Source organism: Anopheles coustani, chromosome X, assembly GCF_943734705.1.
Source record: "Anopheles coustani chromosome X, idAnoCousDA_361_x.2, whole genome shotgun sequence".
In the NCBI taxonomy this organism is placed as follows: Eukaryota; Metazoa; Arthropoda; class Insecta; order Diptera; family Culicidae; genus Anopheles; species Anopheles coustani.
The window spans coordinates 2,039,925-2,065,149 of NC_071290.1; the positions used below are offsets into that span (position 1 = coordinate 2,039,925).

The 25,225-nt window shown below is 52.9% G+C and overlaps 3 protein-coding genes across 3 annotated transcripts; 2 read left to right on the top strand and 1 right to left on the bottom strand.

Annotated features, from left to right (window-relative positions):
- The first annotated feature begins 354 nt into the window (after positions 1–354).
- LOC131269469 (E3 ubiquitin-protein ligase Nedd-4-like) lies at positions 355–8,836 on the top strand. The gene is made up of 11 exons (XM_058271840.1): positions 355–891; positions 1,630–1,712; positions 1,788–2,069; positions 2,355–2,463; positions 2,529–2,692; positions 2,767–2,848; positions 4,994–5,633; positions 5,707–5,831; positions 6,189–6,487; positions 6,567–7,259; positions 7,337–8,836. Exons 1-11 carry the CDS (start codon positions 844–846, stop codon positions 7,437–7,439), a joined length of 2,628 nt encoding a protein of 875 aa, XP_058127823.1. The 5' UTR covers positions 355–843; the 3' UTR covers positions 7,440–8,836.
- Positions 8,837–12,957: 4,121 nt separating this feature from the next.
- Positions 12,958–16,004, bottom strand: LOC131268814 (uncharacterized). Its single transcript, XM_058271094.1, has 3 exons — positions 15,990–16,004; positions 15,362–15,626; positions 12,958–14,639 (listed from the first exon to the last, which is right to left on the bottom strand). Exons 1-3 carry the CDS (start codon positions 16,002–16,004, stop codon positions 12,958–12,960), a joined length of 1,962 nt encoding a protein of 653 aa, XP_058127077.1.
- A 392-nt stretch (positions 16,005–16,396) lies between these two features.
- On the top strand, positions 16,397–23,337 carry LOC131268815 (mucin-19-like). The gene is made up of 8 exons (XM_058271095.1): positions 16,397–16,460; positions 16,579–16,608; positions 16,681–16,833; positions 16,911–17,128; positions 17,202–17,450; positions 17,540–17,692; positions 17,764–21,322; positions 22,625–23,337. Exons 1-8 carry the CDS (start codon positions 16,397–16,399, stop codon positions 23,335–23,337), a joined length of 5,139 nt encoding a protein of 1,712 aa, XP_058127078.1.
- Positions 23,338–25,225: the final 1,888 nt, after the last annotated feature.

Below are 25,225 nucleotides of genomic sequence, written 5' to 3' on the forward strand. Positions count from 1 at the left end.
TATGCTTTCAAAAGCATAGCTTGCGTGCAAGGGGTGAGAAACTTTGCATGTTTGTACCGCATCCGAAAGGAGCTGTCAATTGCTTTATGCTGTCAACGAAAACGTAAACAAACGGAATTGAAAATGCTGCTAAAATGATGGCGAGCCGCGTTTCGTACGGCAAACAGACGTAGCTGAGTGGAAAGATTAGTATTTTAATACATTTTGAAATATCCTGCGAGTGTCCTCAATAGCTGTGTTGCAGGCAGGAAGTGCATTATCAAGGTAGGGCGCTATGCTGTGCTATGTAGCTGCCTGATTCTAAGCTTCAACTGGTGCACCAACACATCCGCTTGAAAAGGATGTACCATCGTGGCTGGGGGTGTGTGAGTGCGGTTTTCAGCTGTTTATTAGATTAGATGTTGCGTTATTCTACACGGGGGCTAGTGCTGTGCGGGCAGTTCTTCACCGTAGTACGAATAGGTTGGCTCCTGTGTCGGAATTTATTGTTTTCCTCCCACCCCGTTCTCGGCTCGGAGATGCGCTCCGTTGCAGTGTTGTGAAATCTAGCAGCGAACCATGTTGCAGTGCACTGCCAGTGAACTGGCCGCCCGATATCTACTTGTAGTGCGAAAGCAGTGAATTTTTCGACTCCGACCGCGCATCGACCGAAAAGGGTCGCCGAATTCCGAGACCCGAGGAACGACCTGACCAGAGAACGTCTTCGTCTTCGGTGCAAACGCCACAATCAACACCAAACCTGCACACATCCGTCAACCGAAGCCCCGAACAGCAATCAATCAAACGAACTCCGGTCCGGGGCTGGTGTGACCATAGTCCAGCGAACGCCATCTTTCGGTCCCAATGGCCAGCACCCAAGGGGAGGCGGTGGACACGGCGGACAGGATGAACGTAAGTTTTGGTGCTGTTCTTATTTTCTTTTGCAGCCGGTTCGGCTAAGTGCAGCATTGGTGCCGTTTGCAACCCGTTTCGCTTCGTTTCGCTCGCCGATCAACAGTCGCGTTTCGGTTTATCTTCCGCCTGCCAGTTGTGGAAAACTTAACTATATGCGAAAAAAAAAAACGGTCGCACCGTCGTGACAAAACCAGCGAAGAACGACCCATATCTGGTGCTGAATACACCTGCAGCCGAGGAATATACGCTACGGAATATGTAACGCCTCGCGAAGCGGGTGAGTCATGCTCCCTCGCCCTACCTATACCAATAACAACAACAACAACAGCGGTGCCCTTAACACCCCACGGCGATCGATTATGATGCGTAGCCGTTTGGCATTTGGAAGCGGAAAGCGACACACACTAAGTAGTGAGAGAAGAAAAACACCAATCGCCTTTTTTTTGTTGTCGTTGCACTGTCCACCGACCGGGACCGAAACACTCACCAGGCGGTTTTGTGGTATGGCCCACCCCGCTAATAACGCGCTGAACCACATTTAATGGGCGATGGAATGGAAAAACGGAACACGTTTATTCGTTGGTGCCCTATGGAAAACAACGTGTCCCGTTATCAATGCTCCCATGCTTTCGGTTTCTGTTGTGGCAAAGCCGATATAAAAAGGAGCAATTAAATTAATGTACTCCTCGCCGCAAGCGTGTGATACTGATTTGCTTATGTTGCACGTTTTTGCAGAACGACAATGCAGGATACTCGCGAGTGCGGATAGAGGTAATCGCCGGTCGTCAGCTTGCCAAGAAGGACATCTTCGGAGCAAGGTAAGTGAATCCCCTGTGTACGTGAAGATGTTTTGCTAACAACGTCCCCTTCTCTCCTTCTCCTCCCCCGTACAGCGATCCGTACGTGCGCATTGACCTGAACACCATCGACGGCGACGTCACGATCGAATCGGTGCTGACGAAGACGAAGAAGAAAACCCTCGATCCGGTGTGGAACGAGTCGTTCACGTTCCGCGTCAAGCCGAGCGTCCACAAGCTCGTGTTTCAGGTGTTCGACGAGAACCGGCTGACGCGGGACGACTTTCTCGGCATGGTCGAGCTCGTGCTGAGCCAGCTGCCCAAGGAGCAGCCCGGGGTCGAGGTGCCGACCAAATCCTACCCGTTGTTGCCGCGCAGGTCAGTACGGTACGGTAGCGTCGACTTTGACGATTATGATTTCTTTTCCGTTCCGTAGCGAATTCCGTTCAGCGACATGCGCCGATGCGGGGATCAAGTTTGTAGCTATTTGTAGGAGTTTTAAATGATGGGCTTTTGGTGCTGGGTTTTGTGCCTGTCTTATTTCTAATGCATTGTATCATACGTAGAAAGGGTAGTAGGCTTTTGGAATGGCAAATGTTGCTTAGCCCGTGATGAACCATCGTTTGCTTTATTGATTTTGTGATGTTCACCCTTTTCCTACAGTGCACGATCGAATGTGCGGGGGCAACTAGAACTCTATGGTGCGTTCATCCAGGATGAAAACAACACCGAAACCGATTGGGAGCTGATCGAGTCCAGCTCGGCAGCCACAGTATGTCAAGCAGAGTTTTCCACCCGTTCCTGTCGGTACTAAGGAGATGTCGTTTTGCATTCCAGGTCACCAACACACCGCATAGGACGAGCGGCAGCTCCAGCAGTAACAGTAACAATGCTGCCTACGTGCTACCGGAAGGCTGGGAGGAACGACTGGATGCCAACGGGCGGATCTACTACGTTAATCACGTTGCGCGCTCCACCCAATGGGAGCGGCCAACAGCTGTGTAAGTGTTTTCATTCCCTCCTTTCCCCCCTCCCTCGGGCTCATTTGCAAATGACTGATTTGCCTTCCCTGCAGGCCTATGGAGGTGTCCCCCGAGAGCGATATGGATGCCGCCTTCCAGCGCCGTGTCCATATAAGCGTAGATGACAGCGCTACGGTAAGTATTTTCCTTCCGGTACGCGGTTTCCCCCCCGAAATTGTTTACCCTCCCGAAAGGTTGCAGCCTGTTTACCTTCCACGCGGTAGCCGGGAGGAAGTGCTACACCGAACAACACACATCTGTCTCTACCATGACCGAGCGAAAACAGATTCTTTAACGTACCGCATGCACGACGCACGATAGAAAAAACCGAACGTACCGGGATCGGTGTTTCCTTTGCGATACTTTTGTTTTGTTTTTTTAACTTCCCGCCGCTTTTGAGTTTCTTTGATCCCAAAACCCAACACACACTTACGCACGAATGATTCATCTTGCATCCACCTTTGGCATGCCACACGGAAGGATATGGACAATATAAGCCTCGACGATGAGAACGATTCGGTCGATAACATTGAGGTGGACGATGGGTTGCACGAACCGGATGGACAGACAAGTGACGCGACACCAGGTGACGCCCGGATGGATGTGCAGCGGGCGGAAAGTGCCGACGAGGTGGGGCTGGATGCGTTGGACAACTCCGCCACTGGTTCCGCCGTTGCCGATCGGCAGCAAACCTCCGACACGCCGAACGATGGGCATCGGCTCAGCACGGAGTCGTTAGAGGTTACTCGCGATTAATCGCATGCTCGCTGCTGTTATGTCCTTCCCCACCAAGAGTGACACTTAGTGTGTTTGTGTGTGTGTCTGTATACACGCGGCATTTGAACACCAAATGGCACTGCTAATAGAAACGATCGCTAAATCAGACGTAGATTGGGAGAACATTAACGTTTACTTATAGAGTTCGTTTTAGATTTTAAGTATGATGTATGGACAACTTTAAATTTGGGTTTAATTTCATCCCAAGTACAGGATCGAACCACAGAACAGCAATAATATTTAGACTAGTGTGATTAAGTTAGGTTTGTGGGCCTAAATTTAAAGTTGACCTTCTACATGCCAGTCGTATTAGCGCAAGCGGCTCTTGCTGGTGTTGTCGTAGGTTCAGTTTGTACGATGCCAGGTAGAGATTCGTTTGTTAGACGCTTTTCCCTTCTGCTGGCCCCCGTTAACTATTGCCCACCCTTAGTCCGATAGTGCTGGTTCGCGGGCCACTTCCGGCGTCACTTCGTCGAGCGCGAGCCTAGCGGAGTCTCGCACCGACTGTGCACCGGACGAAGGGGACGAACCCGTCGTGCTGCGTGCCAACTCGGCGCAATCGCTACGTTCGCTGCACCTGAGCAGCCCACCCCAGCTTCCGGCGGCGCTCGTGCGTAGCTCCAGCCGCGCCGTGCCTTCGTCAACCTTCCGGAGTATTCGACGGAGGTCTGTGTGTTTGTACGGATGGTTGCCATTGTTTTAGCTCAGCTCAATTTCTCCCCATTTTTCCGTTTTTGCGTCGACGTCGAACATTTATCTAACAATGTAAAGCATGTGCCTCCCCGTGCGTCGAGCACACACCTTTGCCGAGCGGAACACCGCCACCGGGTTGCTGCTCAGGCGGCCGGAAACCGTCACCAGTTCGGGTCGGGTGCAAACGCAGCGGCACCCACAGCGCGGCACCATCTCGGAGGAGGAACCCGTGTTCCACATCGACGAGGACGTCGTACAGGAGGAGCGGGCTGAGGTAACGCTCGCAATCGAGCGGCGATGGCCGGTCCTGGTGTCTCATGATGTTCCCTGCTGCGCCTACCGGGTGTTGGCATGCGTTTACTTTCCATTCCGGGAACGTACTATCCGTTGCTTCTTTAGGCGATAGGGAGATGCATTTGTAATCTCGCGTTGTATATGTTCGCTTTTGGGGTTGTACGGTCGATTGGGTTGAAATGTGCTTGTCCGCTTGCATCGCATTGTCCCAAACAATGGATGGTCCACTCATTCGGTTTTGTGTTTGTCTCTGATCGTACCAAAAGATCGGTCTGTACATACGTAGTCACCATTGTTGCGTATCTCTGCTAGGCGAGTGTGTGTGTGCGCGCGCGCGCTGCATTTGTTTTTGGTTGTTTTGTACGAGCGTCCATGTCCTTTTTGAGGCTGCTAGTTGTTAACACATGCTCCGGAACTGCGCTAGGTTTGCTGTGTTTTTGCTGTGTGTGTGCGTGTGTTTTCCTTATCAATTCTGGTTGACATTAACTGGTTGTGTTTTGTTCTCCGCTCCCGCAGGATGGAGAGAACGGTGGTGGACAGAATCGAGCGATGGCGGCGCACCTGACCGAAGGCGGCCGCCGCTCGTCCAGTCGGTCGTCGATTGGAAGTGATAGTAGCTTACGTGGGACGCCGCATACCGGTGGCGATGGGGCTGATGATGAAATGGACGGCACGTTCGGCGGCGGCGGAGGTGGTGGTCGACGCAGCAGCAGCAGCAGCAACAGCAGACACAGTACCGGTGTGCCGCAGCCCTCCACCAGCCATCCACCGGCGGCCGGTAGCGAGCAGCAGCAACACAGCCAGAGCAACAGCAACAATCCGCCCGACACCAGCGACGACCGGTCGATGGAGTCGTCGACGTCGAACGAGGCGGATTCGTCCGGCAGCAGCCCGTCGACCGGGGGCGGCTCGATGGTTCTGCCGGCCGGCTGGTCCATGCAGGTCGCACCGAACGGGCGCGTCTTCTTCATCGATCACAACGAGCGCAAGACGTCGTGGGTGGACCCCCGAACCGGCCGGGCCAGCCCGATGCCGGTCAGCTTCGCCTCGGCGGTGACGAACGATGCCCGCAAACCGGAGGACGGTCTCGCCCCGCTGCCCGAGGGCTGGGAGGAGCGCGTCCACAGTGACGGGCGTATTTTCTTCATCGACCACAGTGAGTACAGCCACTCGCACACCCACACACCGGCTTTCTTGATTTATTGTTTCGATTCGTCCACCGTTTGCAGATTCCAGAACCACCCAGTGGGAGGATCCGCGCCTGTCTATTCCGAACATAGCCGGCCAGGCGGTTCCGTACTCCCGCGACTACAAGCGCAAGTACGAGTACCTTAAGGCTCAGCTGAGGAAGCCCGTAAGTATCAACACTGCTGCTCTAAGCTCAACGACATCATAACGATTGTGTTTGCATAGCATAGCTGTAACAGGACGTTTTCAATTCCAGTAGCTTAGGTGATATAATGTTTTAAGTGTCACTCACAGGATGCTCACTGTTGTTCTTTACAATTTTGACAATGAACTAAAGAGGGATTGAAACGATGTCTGTTATAACAGACAGCAACAGTTACAGTTTCGACATGACATACTCATTATCTCATAAGCATGTTTTGTCGTCCTGCATTTAGGACTCTCACAAACCTTAGCATCGCAAGCATGTTTCCGTTCCGTCTAAAACCGAGGAGCTAACATTAAATCTGTTTTCCGTTTGTAGCAAAATGTGCCAAACAAGATCGAGATTAAGGTGCGCCGTTCGTCGATCATGGAGGACTCGTACCGCATCATCAACTCGATCACGAAGGTCGATCTGCTGAAGACGAAACTGTGGATCGAGTTCGAGGGCGAGACGGGCCTGGACTACGGGGGGCTCGCGCGCGAATGGTTCTATCTGCTGTCGAAGGAGATGTTCAATCCGTACTACGGGCTGTTCGAGTACTCGGCGATGGACAACTACACGCTGCAGATCAACCCGTACAGTGGGCTGTGCAACGAGGAGCACCTGCTGTACTTCAGGTTGGAATTGGTTCGCAATTGGGTTAGCTACCCGAAAGAAGGGCGTAGGTAGGGCTAATCGTGAATTTTTTTTTTGTAGATTTATCGGTCGCGTGGCGGGGATGGCCGTCTATCATGGCAAGCTGCTGGATGCGTTCTTCATACGGCCGTTCTACAAGATGATGCTGCAGAAGCCGATCGAGCTGAAGGACATGGAGGCGGTCGACACGGAGTACTACAACTCGCTGGTGTGGATCAAGGAGTACGACCCGAGCGAGCTGGCGCTGACGTTCTGCGTGGACGAGGAGACGTTCGGTGCGACGTCGCAGCGCGAGCTCAAACCGAACGGCGCCGATATCAGCGTGACCGAGGAGAACAAGGACGAGTACATCAAGCTGGTGATCGAGTGGCGGTTCGTGTCGCGCGTCCAGGAGCAGATGTCCGCCTTCCTGGACGGCTTCGGCTCGCTGGTGCCGCTCAACCTGCTGAAGATATTCGACGAGAACGAGCTGGAGCTGCTGATGTGCGGCATCCAGAGCATCGATCTGCGCGACTGGAAGCGCAACACGCTGTACAAGGGCGACTACTACCCGAACCATCTCGTCATCCAGTGGTTCTGGCGCGCGGTCCTGTCCTTCTCGAACGAGATGCGCGCCCGGCTGCTGCAGTTCGTCACCGGCACCTCGCGCGTCCCGATGAACGGCTTCAAGGAGCTGCACGGTTCGAACGGGCCGCAAATGTTTACGATCGAGAAGTGGGGCACACCGGACAACTTTCCCCGCGCCCACACGTGGTGAGTACTACCCCTCATCCACCGGTTGGTTCCGTTCCGCTAACAAGCTTCCACTGCTCTTCCCCTTTCCTTCCCAGCTTCAACCGGCTCGATCTGCCGCCGTACGAAAGCTACCTGCAGCTGAAGGATCGGCTCGTTCAGGCCGTCGAGGGTAGCCAGGGTTTCGCGGGCGTCGATTAGAGCGGGAGAGCATGGTATATACATATATTTTATTTTTCGTTGTTGTTGTTGTCGTCGTTGCCCAGTGAACACGAAGTCACCCGTCCAAGATACACACAGAGCGGCCAGCAAAGGATGTGCGACCTACTTAAATAGAAAACGCCGCGTACTCAGCAAAAGAAAACAAGAAAAACCCCACAAGTGTACACATCATGCAAAACCGCTTTCTAGAATGTTTTAAAATATTCCGTTTTTGGTGTCTCCGATGCGCGACAGTTTTCGGTCAAAAAGCAAAACAAAAATACGATTATCAAAAGACAGGTAGCAGGTAGAGTTAATAGTCGGACGCAATTTTAGCTGACAGCGTAGGAGGAGAGTGGTATGGGGAAGTCAATATAGAGTCAGCTCATGACAATCAACGATAGCGGAGATTTCGATTAGCTCTAGCGGAGCGATGGTAGCTGTAGCGCGGCCAGCTGGTGATAAGATCGATCGAGGGCGGCCGGATAGTGTTTTAGAAAATGAGAAAGGAAACGTGATACCCTGATAGCTGCCAAACATGGAAACATTAAGCAAGAGTCAACGCGGATGACCACCCCGGTCTTACAAGCGACACTTGACACACCGAGTAGATATCGTACTATTAGCTGGATCTTTCTAGTAAATACCGCTAACATTAGCTGCTTCGATCCCCCAGTTCTGTTGTGCAGTTTGCAACATTTTTTTTTTCGAACTACCGAACCGCAATAATCCAAAGAGAGGCGTGTTTGCACTAGGATGGCTTATACAAGGGTTTTAGGTTCCATTAATTCATTACCTCGAGCGAGAGATAGGAGGAAGGAGATTTGTAGCGTTACTTAGTTTTTGGATGATCGAACCGATGGTGTGTTTGTTCGTGTGTGTATGTGTGTGTGTGTATGTGTGTGATATGGAAGAAAGAGATAAAGAAAAGAAGAAAAAGAGAAAGGTTTACGAGATGTATGTTTAACGAAAAGGGGTTTGTTGTTTGCCCACAGTATGAAGGTTAATATCCAGATACAAGACGATCGCCGTGGATGGATGTGATGATTATAAATTTATGTACGTAAGCACGTCTGCGTATGTGTGTGTGTGTGTGCGTGTGTGTGAACATGTTGACTGTGTGCCTGTTCGAGGGGGATGAGAGATAAGACACAAGAGAGCACGGGGAGGGGGGGAAGGAGAGTGATAAGTAAAGACACGTGGTCAAGTAGATAAAACTGATTTAAAAAGCAGCTAAACATGAAGCGGTGAAGCGCCGCGAGGCGTGTGGGATTTTTTTTCGGGAGGTAAACAGGGAGGACATATGGAAGAAAACAAAGCAAAACAAAAACGAAAAAAAAAAACAATACTAGATACACACTTACGTTCTCTCCTCGTTGACCTGTTTCTCCGATCCCTGCTGGAAAATGGAGTCATTTTTAAGGCCGAAATGAAAATCAAACTAGCTAAAGAAACCCTTTTCCTTTCTAGAGGGGCGCATATAGATAAATACATACCAATGCCTATTATATTGGTATACATATATTATATATATATATATACATAAAACTATAAATATATACATTTGTTGCGCATTTCGTGGATTATGCAAGGAAAATATTTAACGTCTGTTTAGGTCGGTTACTGCAAAAACAGAAAAGAAACTCGAGCCAATTTGTTCAGAGACACAGAGTGGAAGATTATGTATTTATGTAACAGCGTGTGTAGCTTTCAACGCGGGTTCGCTGGCACGAAGGAAGGATGGGCTGCAGTGGCATGGTCGGTCGCATGCTTAGCAGGACCAGTGTTTCAGTTGTATGTTAGAGGAGGGTGCAATGTGCTTAAAAAGCACACCGAGAAGTTTTAGCCAACAAAGCTAGCCGCTAGCAGAGCCGGGTGGGAGGAGTGGATGCCCCATGCGCAGCAGCACCAGCATCATGTTATCCATGTTATCAGCCACCCTTTTATCCTTATGCCCACGGGACGTTTTCCGAGCTGTTCTCATCACTTGCTGCTGGTTTTTGGGAGAAGCATGTAGGAGGAATAAAATAAAAAAAACGACGCTTGTGTAAAATAAAGTAAGCAAAAGAAAGGGGGCGTGCTGTACCGTTGGTGGGCTGCGAGTGCTTAAGTTATGAAACGTTAAAGAATAAAATGCAAATTGCCTGGACCAAAACTCTGCCTGCGCCGTACGGCAAAAAGGCGTTTCGTTCGATTTCGGCTCGCAAGACGGTGCCGAATGTATATTATCACAAATTCACCTGCTTTGTAAAATGATTCTTCGCCTTCCCCTCCCTTCCCCCTTCCTGCACGCACACGCACACACAGACATACCCTTGAGTTGAAGCTAAGTCTTGGCGTTTTGCGGTATCTAGAACATTCCACCGGAGTGTTCAACCTGCGCCATGACTTGAGGATTGCCAAGGGAGTTGCCGTTGGACCGCGGGGAAGGGGGAGCGGGCGAGGGGGTGGCTGTTTGAACAGCTCGAAGTATAGCCCGCGCTCCAGCCCTGGGTGTCCTTGAACCTCCAAATAGAAATAAAAACAGCGGTAGCAATCTGACAAATAGTAGCAACCCGCCCCGGTTTTTCGGCACATGCAAGGGGAAGATTCACGCACGCAAAACATCCTGCATGTTTGCACACACACACACACAGCTGTGCGCGTTACCCGAACTGACGACCATTTCCACCACACTGGCGACTGTGGGGTGTTTTTTTCCATTTAGAGGCCAAGTTTAAGCCAGCTGCGTCTCATCCGGACGAACGGAATGAGTACGGAATTTAGCTGTAACGATTTTTCTAGACTTTTCCCCAATCCCCCGCCCAGCGCCGGACAAAAATGGACGAATGTGTAACGTAAAAGTGTAAATGGAGGCGCTACCGTGGGGGTGGAAAAAAACAACATCTTTCGGCACGTTATGAGTTTAATTATGCAATTTCAGAAGATAATGGAATATATTTGTTAGCGTGGTATTCGTTTCACAGCTAGGTCAACATGTATAAAACAAAAAACAAACGATTAAGCAATCATTTTTAATTTCGCTAACATATTGTAAATTAAAGCAGTTGTTGAAATGAACATAAATATGCTATGACACACTACCAGAGGCGAAATCTACCTGTGAGCGGACTGAGTGTAGTATCAAACATATTTTTTCTCGTTAGATTTACTTTGATATTGCCTTGTCATTTTTGATTTAATCCTTTAAACCAATTGGCAGAGTATGTTCTCTTTTGCCTTGTTGTGGTCTAATCTTTCCCTTTGGAGTGTAATGTATTGTGGGACTAATAGAGATCCAAATATAACTCGGTAGCTATTTGAACTTTAGCAAAAAGATCCTCTTTTAACAGTACAAAAGATTTCACTTTGTTTAAAGAAGTAGAACAGAATGTAAATGAGAATGAGAAAAGTATCAAAAAGAATAGTTTCCAATAGAAAATTATTCTGCATGGAATTGTTTTTAACTTGAATGAATTTAATAATGAATTTTAAAGTTATATTCATGTAGCAACATGCAAATAGAAGAAAAAGGAAATGTGACTTACCAATAACATCATATCGTTGATCAGTTTTTTAGAAATAATTGAAAATCAAACCTGAATCGAAATCCGATTGGAAATTATAAAACAAAAAAGGTGGTTAAAACTATAGCATTAAAAAAAAAATCTTTATATAGGTAATGTCTGCTCCACCGCCCGAGACCCCGGAATAGAATGATCCGCCTCTGTTTATTACCTAAACGAGTAGGATACACAACACTTGTTATTGTGGAGACGAACACGCCTGTTAGAAAACCAAGTGAAATATCATTTGTCGTTCCTAGATTGAGTATGTTTTGATTGAATTGAATTGAATTGGAAAACTCCACTGCTATGTGCTGTACGAACAGGTTTTATTTGATCATCATCATCGTTCTACAAGGTTCTTGTTAAAAATTACATTAGCTTAACACCTCCGTGCCGGGAAGGGGACCTGGCAACCGCAACCTTGACCACCGGACCGAACCGATCATGCAGCCGGCCATAATCAATAGCTGATAAAGGGAGATTAGGGTGGGGGGGAGGAGAGAGAAAGTAAGGAGCCTTGTTACGCTGCATGATGGTTTTGACGTCCGCCGTTCCGGGCGCCAGCCTCCGACATACACCGACACCCCCTGTCTGTCCAAAACTTGTCCATATATGCCTGCCTGTAATATGATACATTTTACACTGCTAGTTTCGCTAGAATTGTTGGGAGAAGTGGGGGGAGAGGGGAGGGGTAGTGGGAGAGTTTACGTAACCCTACGCTGCGCTGCGGGGGGGTCGTCTTAAAGTTTGGACCTTCACTTTCGGAGTGCTTCCGCTCCAAAGGTTGACAGGTCGATAATATACGGGGTTCGTCTCTAGCTTTCTCGCTGGAGCGGGGGCATGTATTTCGTTATGTTTTTAATTCGTTAATGCTAAAGACGTGTGTGTGTGTCCCAGGGGGGTGTGGGGGTGGTCTCCTGTTTTCTTGCGGGTGGAACATTCTATCGCATAGCATAGAGAGAGTGAGAGACGGTTCGAACAGTTAGTTAGTCTTAGGATATATTGAAAGTTTAAATGTGAGCTGAGGATAGGGTGGGGAGGGGGGTGGGGGTACATTTTTAAAATGTACTCCACCGTAAGGGGGCAACATTGGGCAACACACCATCACGGGGGCGGGGGGGAAGGGGTAGGGAATCCATATTTGAATCCGTCGTTCGGCTTCGGCCCGCAAACAAGCGCCAACCAACACTCGTCGGTTCGCGTCGCGGGGGCGAAGGGAAGGGAGAGGGAGGGGGAAGGGAAACAGACTTCACTCCACTTCCGTTATTTCAATAAAAATACAAATAAAAACAAATCTATACCTCTATATAGAGCAGTCGAGTTTAGAGCGGGTTCGAGCTAAGTAAAATCGAATAATAAATAAATAAATAAATAATTTACCGAATATAAATAAGTCAATAAATAGTGTTTCGTAAGTGTAAATACGTCGTTATACGTTAAACCGGTTAAAGACCAGTGCTTGGGGGGAGGAAAAGGGGAGGGAGGTATACTGACAGTACCCTAAAGTCTAAGCGCCTCCCACGGAGGGGGCGGTTGTAACAACTAAATACTGCCCGCAAAATCAACTTCCGGTTTACATTCGCTGCCATTCGGGGGAGGGGAGGGGAGGCGGAGGGGAGGGAATTCTTCTACGGGGGAGCGCGTTGGCATGGGTAGCAAATGTAGCCATTTTGTTCTGTGCTGTTCGAAGCATTTTCGCAAGCAAAGCGGAAAGGGGTTGTGTAGGTGGCCATTACCATTTCCCTAACCTAACTCCTTTGCCTAACTTCCGGTTGATCGCATTTATCTCTTCGTTCTACGCTAGGGCTTGTGTGTGTGTGTGTGGCTAACGACGTGAATCGCTAAATAGTTCCGTAGAGTAAGAGAGAGAGATTATGTGGTGGGAAAAAAAACAAGAAAAGGAAGATGTACAATGCCCTAGAGAGGTTTGAGGTTAGGGAGGTTTACGAAGCAGGAGCTCGCGGTGGAGCTTAGGTGTAGAAGAGGCGCGCTTTGGTGGCGGTGGCGGTGGTGGTGGCGGTGGCGTTGGAGCTGGCACTGGTGACGGTGGACTTGGTGGACTTGAGCGTACCGCTGGCGGTGGCGGGCGTGAGGTGCGGGTTGGTGAACGCCACCGAGCGCTCCTTGGCGGCGTGCGGGCCACCGAGCGCGAACGGCTTGAGGCGCACGCACAGGAAGGCGGAGGTGACGCAGGAGGCGAGCAGTATCGAGAGAAGGACGACGATGGTGACGGTGAAGCCGGGCGTCGTCATGCAGATGAGGCCTTCGTCGCGCGCCGAAAACACCATCGTGGCCGCACCGTCCGAGTCGTTGTGGGCGGCGCCGCCCGGGCCGATGGGGAAGGTGAGGTCGCCCGGTGACACGACGCGGATGACGCGGTTCAGACCGACGTCCTCCTTCTGGTCGGCGGGGGCGGCACGGGTGCGTCGGATCCGCCGGTCGTCCCGCTTCCGGTTGGAGGCGAAGACGTGCGCATCGAGCGACTGGGTGGGTGGCCCGGCCGCCTGCGACTGGGAGCCGGCGGAGGCGGACGGGGGTGGCGGCGGTGGCGGCCCGTACTGCTGGTGCTCGGGCCCGCCGGACAGGTGGTGCACGTCGAGGACGCCCGGGTCGGTGCACTGCTCCGGGCACTGATAGCGGCAGATCTGGATCGTGCACTGGAAGTGCACCTCCATCGAGTCGGGGAACTTGAAGGCCTGGAAGTGGGCGTACGAGAGGACGGAGGCGCTGGCGCCGAAGTTCTTGATCTTGGTGAAGCGCGACATCAGCTTGGGGCGGGTGACGCAGCCCCGCTGGTCGACCAGCTGGATGGGGGCGCGCTTGCCGTCGTGCGCCATGCAGTTGCGCACCAGCATGTCGAACTTGCCGTCGTCGTCCTTGATCGCCAGCACCATCGTCATCGTCTGGCCGATCTTCACCAGCCCGGACACCTCCGACGCCCACGGGCCCTTGCCGACCTGGATCTGCATCCAGCAGCCGACGTTGTCGCCGGCGAAGTCCGCCCGGATCACGTCCAGCATGTCCACCGGGAACGGCCGGAACGTGACCGACTTCTCGTACTGGTCGTGCCAGGTGCAGCGCAGCTTGCGCGCCTGGTCCCACACCTCCTGCACCTGCGGGTCGTACTGCAGCACGATGATGTTCTCGAAGTACGAGCCGGCGTTGGTGTCGGTGCCGGAGTAGCCGTTGTACAGCACGTTGTCGGTGTTGCCGGCCGTGCCGCACTCGTGGATGCCGATGTCGAACGAGGCGGACGTCTTGCCGAGCCCGGCCGGCAGGTGCACGCAGTTCACGTTGCTGTAGTGGCCCTTGGAGAAGACGATGCCGAAGAACGGCTTGTCGAACTGGACGAACACCTTCATGCCCTGCTTCTCGCACTTCACGTCCAGCGACACGATCTTCGGCATGTCCTGCAGCGGCGACGACCACAGCTCGTTCCCGCTCGGCGGCGCCAGCGGCGGGGGCGGCGGGCCGTACAGCTTCTCCGCGATCAGCTCGCTGGCCGCCGCCTTCAGGTGGCCGGCCGATGGTTGGGGTGGCGGCGGGGGCGGCGGCCCGTGGTACGCGTGCGCCACCGGGTAGCCGTGCGGGCCCTGCTGCGGTGGCGGCGGGGGCGGCGGGGGCCCAAACGGTTGGCCGAGTCCGAGCGAACCTGCAACGAAGTGGCAGCGGTTAGGGTCAAGTGTGCTGTACCACTCCGCACTAAAGCATCTCAACCTGCAACATCTCATACGCTGAATTCTTCCGCTTTGTTTGGTGCGAACGTAAACAAACGGTCAAACATGTCAAACGTCAAAGTTAGTAGTAAACGTCAATGTGGTACTAAGGCTACCCTGTCAGTGTATAGTAGTAATGTTCCTCTGGCCAGGAATGAAGAACTAGAAGGTTATAGTAGACTAAGTAGGAATAGTTATTTGTTGGTCGATGTATTTTTCGTAAAAGGAGAATGGTTTCAACAGAACTGCGAGCAAAGTTCTTCATTTCTGGTTTTACGTAGAAATGTTACAGAGAGGACAAGACGAAACCATGTAACATTTAGTTATATCAGGTGTTTAGATGAGATATTGGGTCGTGCATCATCGACATTCAACAAGTAAGTTCATCTGTTAGAAGAAGAGATGTCGGAGAAGCCCGTTTACTTTGTTGTTTATACATTTCTTCAGCCTTCTGTTTCTAAATCGCATTGTTTTGCCTTATTCCGTGGAGTCCTTGTTAGGACTTATAGGTTGTTTACGACATCTATTCCCAAGGTGAGGTACGAATACGAGAGGGAGGCGAGAAGAAAAGTGCTAGGCATGGATGAATCTATGAAGTAGACGTTCTGGGGTAGCAGCTGAATGATTAGGAGTTGAAGTGAAAGGCAAAACCACCTACCACGGTTTGGTCCATGGGACATCAGCGGTCCATGGTGCGGCCCTGGGCCGTGCTGCGGTCCCGGTCCATGCTTGCCGTGCGGTGGCCCGTGCCCACCGTGTGGCGGCGGCAGATGCTGGGGATAGGACTGCACCGGGGCCGATCCTTGCAGATCCTGATCGACGGATTCCAGCGCGACCTGGTCGGAGTCGTTATCACGCTTGGTCGCATCGTCGCCAGGACTCACCGATTTCACCACTTCCACCTGCTCGTCGGCCAGCGTCAGCTAGTGGAGAGGGATAAGGATAGGGAGAAGGAGAAATAGAGTATACGAAGAAAATACACAAAAAACAGTTAGAAAAATGGCAGTTTGCATAGGGATGTCATCTGCTGTGTTGCTGCGTTGCCCGCCCCACCCCCCTCCAAATAGTATGCGTTTTTGGGAAACTCCAACAATAAGAGCAGCTTCTCACTTTGTGCCATGACCGACATCGAAACATTGTTTTGAACCTTGAAGGCCAAGGAGAGCGGACAAGACGTGGCGCCGTGTTCTTCACAATTCGCACGAAGGCCCGCTGATGGCGACACCAGTCGTTCGACGCTTTCCTCCACCAACTGTCCATATATTTGTTGTTTTGCGCCGACGGACCCACTCGGCATACATCCAGAAGGTTATTCTATGATGATGCGGGATGTTTCGCTGCGAGGGACAACGATCCCGAATGCTGGAAGACGTTATGCGTTGGCAAAATTTGGAGCTAGGGAAACAGAGAAGGATATACCGGGTTGTGCAGCGAACCGACACATGCACGAGGAAAGATGCAGGTGAAACGGGCGAATGGGAGTGTGTATGATAGCGGGAACGAGACAGCATGCACCATGGATTTCCATCGTGCGAAGCGTGGCGCATCGATTATCAGAGCCAGATAAAAAGCCCGGTGCCGGAGCATTGCCGGCACATTCTGCTCAACGGTCCAGTGACATGACAAGTGGAGGAGTTGGACAGTGCTAGACATTTGTGAGTTACAACAAGGTAGTGATAGTCAGTGAGCGAAAATGGCCTCCTCGGTCAACGCCATGGAGCGCACGTTGATAGTGGTGTTCAGCCTGTTAGTCTTCGGTAAGTTTGGAAAGGCAGCACATGGAGCATGGCCAGAGGTCCTGCGAAGGGGGAGGCTGAACGCGTGCAAACGATTCTGGGCAACGATATCTGATACCATTATTGTTCGATTTTCTAGCGACCCTCGCTCAAGCTGGGGGTACAAATGGTGAGTAGCAACATCCAACAGCGAACCGGCGTCGACAACTCTTCTATAAACCTTCCATGCACCGTTTTCCAGACAAAAGAGTGTGCTTTGCCTTGCCGATGGATTTCCTGCAGCTCAAGACGTTTGCTTTCTGCTCGGAAGCAGTCTTGCTAACGTTCAAAGTTGGTGCACAGGGAACAATAAGCTACCCGACGAGTGTGTTAAATACGCAGGCAAAAATACTCAGTGAGTAGGATCCGCCAAGCACGCCTGCGCACGACCAGTTCATCTATCAACTAATTTTGTATTAACGCTACGATCAGGTTGGCTGCCAACTTTCTGCGACAAGAAAACTACGTACCCATACCTGGATCTCTATCTCGGCGTGTCTGCGTTGGGTACCGAGACGAACACAGCCGCCATGTTGGCATCTTCAAGTCTCCAAACAAAGTTTATACAGGCCCTAGTGTCCGCCGTCAAAAGTTATCCAAAATGCGTCGGACTCTACGTTGACTTTGACGGTCTCACTACCTCACAGTCGGTACGTTCGTGAACCTTAGCGTATGCAGTGTGCAACTGAGTGAAATCCTTTGCGAATGTTATTTATTTTCCAGTCCTATTATACGACATTTATGACTGCCCTGTACAACGCTGCTACTGCCGCGTCGCTCAAGATGGCATCCGCTCTGCCGTGGAATGCCGAAACGTACGCAGACATCATGTACACTTCAACCCTCACGCAGCTTAATTTTAACGTTCTAAAAACATATCAAGATATGTATGTGACAGAAATAGAAGTTACTCATCCCACGGCTCCACTCTTCCAAATGAATGCCCCGTTTGACAACAACAAGTTTACGATTGTGAGTCACTTTCTGTTCACTGTATAGCTGCCAGTGACGCGTTGGAATGTTCCATTATAATAATATGTTTATCAACGCCACTTTCACAGTTCTACAATCTGTTCCGGTGGGTCATCAAAGGGTTCAATCCAAACAACATCATTCTTGGAATTCCAATGTACGCTCGCACATTTTCGGTCACTGATGTTACCGATTTTGGTGCAGCAGGTTCTGCAACATCAGCGGACGTGGCTTATTGCAATGTAATTACAACTACCATAGAGTATCTGTTTGTGTGAAAATTTCTTTTTAATGAAACAATTTTTTTTTGCAGGCACTGATTGTAGCTTCCGACAATCCAGTAACTAACTTAAACTCCGCATCTAGTTTCACATTTACTTCTTCGTTATTTGTCGTTTTTGACTCGTACGCCAGCGTGGAACTCAAAGTGAATTTTATGAAATCGAATAATTTAGGTGGAGTTGGAGTGTATTCTCTCAATACTGGAGGCAGCAATGCTGAATTACTTCGAAAAATTACGAGCTTGATAGCTCCTACTCCACCAGCAGGATATACTTATCCTGTAGCAACAACTCCTGCGTGTAGGACCAATATAGAATTTCCTACATTTGTGATGTCACCCCATTTAACAACAACTACCGTGGCTACGACCGTTACCACCGCTCCAACTACGGCTGCTGGTGGAGTAACGACCGCTGCTGGTGGAGCCACTACCGCTGCCGGAGGAGCCACTACTGCCGCCGGAGGAGCAACAACTGCTGCCGGAGGAGCAACAACTGCTGCTGGAGGAGCCACTACCGCTGCAGGAGGAGCAACGACAGCCGCTGGAGGAGCCACTACCGCTGCAGGAGGAGCCACTACCGCTGCCGGAGGAGCAACGACCGCTGCTGGAGGAGCCACTACTGCTGCAGGAGGAGCCACTACCGCTGCAGGAGGAGCAACGACCGCTGCTGGAGGAGCCACTACTGCTGCAGGAGGAGCCACAACCGCTGCAGGAGGAGCCACAACCGCTGCAGGAGGAGCCACTACCGCTGCCGGAGGAGCCACTACCGCTGCTGGAGGAGCCACTACCGCTGCTGGAGGAGCCACAACCGCTGCAGGAGGAGCAACAACTGCCGCTGGTGGTGCAACGACTGCTGCAGGAGGAGCCACTACCGCTGCTGGAGGAGCCACTACCGCTGCTGGAGGAGCCACTACCGCTGCAGGAGGAGCCACTACCGCTGCTGGAGGAGCCACAACTGCTGCTGGAGGAGCAACAACTGCTGCAGGAGGAGCCACTACCGCTGCTGGAGGAGCCACAACTGCTGCCGGAGGAGCAACAACTGCTGCCGGAGGAGCCACAACCGCTGCAGGAGGAGCAACAACTGCCGCTGGTGGTGCAACGACTGCTGCTGGTGGTGCAACGACTGCTGCTGGAGGAGCCACTACCGCTGCAGGAGGAGCAACAACTGCCGCTGGTGGTGCAACGACCGCTGCAGGAGGAGCCACAACTGCTGCAGGAGGAGCAACGACCGCTGCCGGAGGAGCCACAACTGCTGCAGGAGGAGCAACAACTGCTGCTGGAGGAGCCACTACCGCTGCTGGTGGTGCAACGACTGCTGCTGGAGGAGCAACAACTGCCGCCGGAGGTGCAACGACTGCTGCTGGAGGAGCCACTACCGCTGCAGGAGGAGCCACTACCGCTGCTGGAGGAGCCACAACCGCTGCTGGAGGAGCCACTACCGCTGCAGGAGGAGCAACAACTCCCGCTGGTGGTGCAACGACTGCTGCTGGAGGAGCAACAACTGCCGCCGGAGGTGCAACGACTGCTGCTGGAGGAGCCACAACCGCTGCAGGAGGAGCCACTACCGCTGCTGGTGGTGCAACGACGGCTGCTGGAGGAGCCACTACCGCTGCAGGAGGAGCCACTACCGCTGCAGGAGGAGCCACTACCGCTGCAGGAGGAGCCACTACCGCTGCTGGAGGAGCCACTACCGCTGCAGGAGGAGCAACAACTGCCGCTGGTGGTGCAACGACTGCTGCTGGAGGAGCCACTACCGCTGCAGGAGGAGCCACTACCGCTGCTGGAGGAGCCACTACCGCTGCAGGAGGAGCCACTACCGCTGCAGGAGGAGCAACAACTGCCGCTGGTGGTGCAACGACTGCTGCCGGAGGAGCAACAACTGCCGCCGGAGGTGCAACAACTGCTGCTGGAGGAGCAACAACTGCTGCTGGAGGTGCAACGACCGCTGCTGGAGGAGCCACTACCGCTGCAGGAGGAGCCACAACTGCTGCAGGAGGAGCCACAACCGCTGCAGGAGGAGCCACAACTGCCGCTGGTGGTGCAACGACTGCTGCTGGAGGAGCCACTACCGCTGCAGGAGGAGCCACTACCGCTGCTGGAGGAGCCACTACCGCTGCTGGAGGAGCCACTACCGCTGCAGGAGGAGCAACAACTGCCGCTGGTGGTGCAACGACTGCTGCTGGAGGAGCAACAACTGCCGCCGGAGGTGCAACGACTGCTGCTGGAGGAGCCACTACCGCTGCAGGAGGAGCAACGACAGCAGCTGGAGGAGCCACTACCGCTGCAGGAGGAGCCACTACCGCTGCAGGAGGAGCCACAACTGCTGCTGGAGGAGCCACTACCGCTGCCGGAGGAGCCACAACTGCTGCAGGAGGAGCCACAACTGCTGCAGGAGGAGCCACAACCGCTGCAGGAGGAGCCACAACTGCCGCTGGTGGTGCAACGACTGCTGCTGGAGGAGCCACTACCGCTGCTGGAGGAGCCACTACCGCTGCAGGAGGAGCCACTACCGCTGCAGGAGGAGCCACAACTGCTGCTGGAGGAGCCACTACCGCTGCCGGAGGAGCCACAACTGCTGCAGGAGGAGCAACAACTGCTGCTGGAGGAGCCACTACCGCCGCCGGAGGAGCAACAACTGCTGCAGGAGGAGCAACAACTGCTGCCGGAGGAGCCACAACCGCTGCCGGAGGAGCCACAACTGCTGCTGGTGGTGCAACGACTGCTGCAGGAGGAGCCACTACCGCTGCAGGAGGAGCCACAACTGCCGCTGGTGGTGCAACGACTGCTGCTGGAGGAGCAACAACTGCCGCCGGTGGTGCAACGACTGCTGCTGGAGGAGCCACTACCGCTGCAGGAGGAGCAACGACAGCAGCTGGAGGAGCCACTACCGCTGCAGGAGGAGCCACTACCGCTGCAGGAGGAGCCACAACTGCTGCTGGAGGAGCTACTACCGCTGCAGGAGGAGCAACGACAGCAGCTGGCGGAGCCACTACCGCTGCAGGAGGAGCCACTACCGCTGCAGGAGGAGCCACAACTGCCGCTGGAGGAGCCACTACCGCTGCCGGAGGAGCAACAACTGCTGCAGGAGGAGCCACAACTGCTGCTGGAGGAGCCACTACCGCCGCCGGAGGAGCAACAACTGCTGCAGGAGGAGCAACAACTGCTGCCGGAGGAGCCACTACCGCTGCCGGTGGTGCAACGACTGCTGCTGGAGGAGCCACTACCGCTGCAGGAGGAGCAACGACAGCAGCTGGAGGAGCCACTACCGCTGCAGGAGGAGCCACTACCGCTGCAGGAGGAGCCACAACTGCTGCTGGAGGAGCTACTACCGCTGCAGGAGGAGCAACGACAGCAGCTGGAGGAGCCACTACCGCTGCAGGAGGAGCCACTACCGCTGCAGGAGGAGCCACAACTGCCGCTGGAGGAGCCACTACCGCCGCCGGAGGAGCAACAACTGCTGCAGGAGGAGCCACAACTGCTGCTGGAGGAGCCACTACCGCCGCCGGAGGAGCAACAACTGCTGCAGGAGGAGCAACAACTGCTGCCGGAGGAGCCACAACCGCTGCCGGAGGAGCCACAACTGCTGCTGGTGGTGCAACGACTGCTGCTGGAGGAGCCACTACCGCTGCTGGAGGAGCCACTACCGCTGCAGGAGGAGCCACAACTGCCGCTGGTGGTGCAACGACTGCTGCAGGAGGAGCAACAACTGCCGCTGGTGGTGCAACGACTGCTGCAGGAGGAGCCACAACTGCTGCAGGAGGAGCCACAACTGCTGCTGGAGGAGCCACTACTGCTGCTGGAGGAGCCACAACTGCTGCCGGAGGAGCAACTACCGCTGCTGGAGGAGCCACTACCGCTGCTGGAGGAGCCACAACCGCTGCTGGAGGAGCCACAACCGCTGCTGGAGGAGCCACAACTGCCGCTGGAGGAGCAACCACCGCTGCTGGAGGGGCCACAACTGCTGCAGGAGGAGCAACAACTGCTGCCGGAGGAGCAACAACTGATGCCGGAGGAGCCACTACCGCTGCCGGAGGAGCTACAACTGCCGCTGGTGGTGCAACGACTGCTGCAGGAGGAGCCACAACTGCCGCTGGTGGTGCAACGACTGCTGCAGGAGGAGCCACAACTGCTGCAGGAGGAGCCACAACTGCCGCTGGTGGTGCAACGACTGCTGCAGGAGGAGCCACAACTGCTGCAGGAGGAGCCACAACTGCTGCTGGTGGTGCAACGACTGCTGCAGGAGGAGCCACAACTGCCGCTGGTGGTGCAACGACTGCTGCAGGAGGAGCCACAACTGCTGCAGGAGGAGCCACAACTGCTGCAGGAGGAGCAACGACAGCCGCCGGAGGTGCAACGACTGCTGCTGGAGGTGCAACGACCGCTGCTGGAGGTGCAACGACTGCTGCTGGAGGAGCCACTACCGCTGCAGGAGGAGCAACAACTGCTGCTGGAGGAGCAACAACTGCTGCTGGAGGTGCAACGACCGCTGCTGGAGGAGCCACTACCGCTGCCGGAGGAGCCACAACTGCCGCCGGAGGAGCAACAACTGCTGCAGGAGGAGCCACAACTGCTGCAGGAGGAGCCACTACCGCTGCAGGAGGAGCAACAACTGCCGCTGGAGGAGCAACAACTGCTGCTGGAGGTGCAACGACTGCTGCTGGAGGAGCCACTACCGCTGCCGGAGGAGCAACAACTGCTGCTGGAGGAGCAACAACTGCTGCTGGAGGTGCAACGACCGCTGCTGGAGGAGCCACTACCGCTGCCGGAGGAGCCACAACTGCCGCCGGAGGAGCAACAACTGCTGCAGGAGGAGCCGCAACTGCTGCAGGAGGAGCCACAACCGCTGCAGGAGGAGCCACAACTGCCGCTGGAGGAGCCACAACCGCTGCAGGAGGAGCCACTACCGCTGCAGGAGGAGCAACAACTGCTGCTGGAGGTGCAACGACTGCTGCTGGAGGAGCCACTACCGCTGCAGGAGGAGCCACAACTGCTGCTGGAGGAGCCACTACCGCTGCAGGAGGAGCCACTACTGCTGCTGGAGGAGCAACAACAGCTGCTGGAGGAGCAACAACTGCTGCTGGAGGTGCAACGACTGCTGCTGGAGGTGCAACGACTGCTGCTGGAGGAGCCACTACCGCTGCAGCAGGAGCCACAACTGCTGCTGGAGGTGCCACTACCGCTGCTGGAGGAGCCACTACCGCTGCAGGAGGAGCAACTACCGCTGCTGGAGGAGCAACAACTGCTGCTGGAGGTGCAACGACTGCTGCAGGAGGAGCCACTACCGCTGCAGGAGGAGCCACAACTGCTGCTGGAGGAGCCACTACCGCTGCTGGAGGAGCCACTACCGCTGCTGGAGGAGCCACAACCGCTGCAGGAGGAGCAACAACAGCTGCCGGAGGAGCAACAACTGCTGCTGGAGGTGCAACGACTGCTGCAGGAGGAGCCACTACCGCTGCAGGAGCAGCAACAACTGCGGCACCCACCGTTGTATGTGGGGTTTCAGTGAAGGGACAATACGGAACGCTTCTCAATGGTTTTTGCGGTTCGCTTGCTGAGATAGACGTTTATATTTCTACAGGCCTTGTTTGTGGAGTGATAAACTAAGTATGATTATGCTTTAGTTTCAATAGGTTTTGTTGTGTCTAAAAGAGCAGATGGGTGTATTTTCCTCTTTAGAGTATTTAGTTTAGTATACATTTTCGCAGTTGGTAATGTTAAAGATTGTTGGAAAAAACGAAATAAAAATAACAATTGATTATAACGAATGAAGTTTTTTGTGCTGCAGGGAAGGTGACGAAGCCCTCTTAGCCGTATTCGAGAGGAAGATGGATGAGCCGATATAATGACGAGCTCTACGAGCTGTACGGAGACCTTACTATCGTACAGCTAGACTCGCAAGGTTCCGGTGGACTGGCTATACCATGCGAATGGCAGCGCACGACCCAGCCCGTAAAGTCCTTTTAGGCTGACACCAAGGACAGAGGAGGCGTGGTAGGCTTAAATTGAGGTGGAAGGATGGCGTAGACGAAGCCGCCAATAAAGCTCGGAGACGGAATTGAACCAGTTTGACCAGCGACCATGAGCGGTTTCGGCTGGAGCTTCTGTTTTAGAATAGAACAGAACAAGATTGGACTACTATAACCTACGAATCCAAAGAAGAAAATGATGCGAAAAATAAATTCCTTTTTATGTCATGCTAGCTTACTATGTTACTTTATGTGGCATACAATCTGTTGGTGCCTTAAAAGTGTCTTAGTGTCTTTAATTACAAGTATATTGAGCCAAGTATGAAACACTGAAGCGATATTTGGTACGCTCAGGTGTCACAAGCCTGTTATTCTGTCAGAAAAACGCTGATGATTCTCTGCAGAGTGAGCGGGAAGAGACCGTATATTCAGTAAGTGTCTTGTCTTGTCAAGAAAAACCTTGTGGTTGTGTGAAAACGCTCTTATTTCTGGTCTGGTTAGTTTTTCGTTAAATTGGTGTAATGTACAGCAATTCCTAGTTAAAAGTATAGACTCTTGGATGGGACATAATAGGCAGAAAAAGCGAAGCATTCTTCGGCGGAACATCTAACCTTACTTTCCAAACAACTGTTCGTGTCACTGTAAAACAGTTAGTTTGCACTTTCGAAAGTTTCCCTTCGATATCAATCGTTCCTTTACTTCCCGCACAGATTCTCTAGGCATTGTTTGCGCTCCATCAGCTGTTCAAACGATGCAAGAGATATGGCTGCCCGCAACATAACCGTGACGGGAAACCTATAAGCGTCTTTTGCGTTACAGTTATTAACCCTCGACACCCGAATGGCACGATGGTTTGTGCTCAGTACGAGTACGTTTGGAACTGAGCTCTGAAGTAAATCTGGCTCGTGGGCTTCCGTCTTTTTTGTCGGTGGATATGATGACTTTACCGTTGCGGCGCAGCGCGCTCGAGACCACGATGCGACAGGTCCCTTCACTTCAACCCTCCAACAAACACTACTACGGCCGGCAGCATACAATCAACCATGTGAGGTGAACGATCCGGCAACAACGACAAGGGTTCTCAACACGCGGGGAAACGGTTTCGGAGTGAATAGTGACAAAACGACGAGTCCAAACTATGGGCATTGATTACCAAGCTAAGCTAGTCTTTTTTCGACAGACGGGTTAATACTGTTTTAAGTATGCAATAGACGTACCAAATCGACAGATATCCCAATGGTTTGTCGTATTTCTTGAAGTGCCGAGCTAGCCGACTTTAACTAGTCATTCGAAACGAAGTAATGTGGTGTACTATGTTTTTTTTTTAAGTTTGTAGCATCTGTCAACAACAACGAAATAAAAACAAAAAGTCTGCAAATGCAGTTGGATTAGACCAGTTTATTTTCAAACCACTAGTCGTATTTACTTATACCTATATTGTTTTCTAACGTCTGTAATACTATGTTGACAGTACACTGATCAGCGTCTGGAGCGAAGCGTCGGTCAAGTTCCTGGACCAACTACAG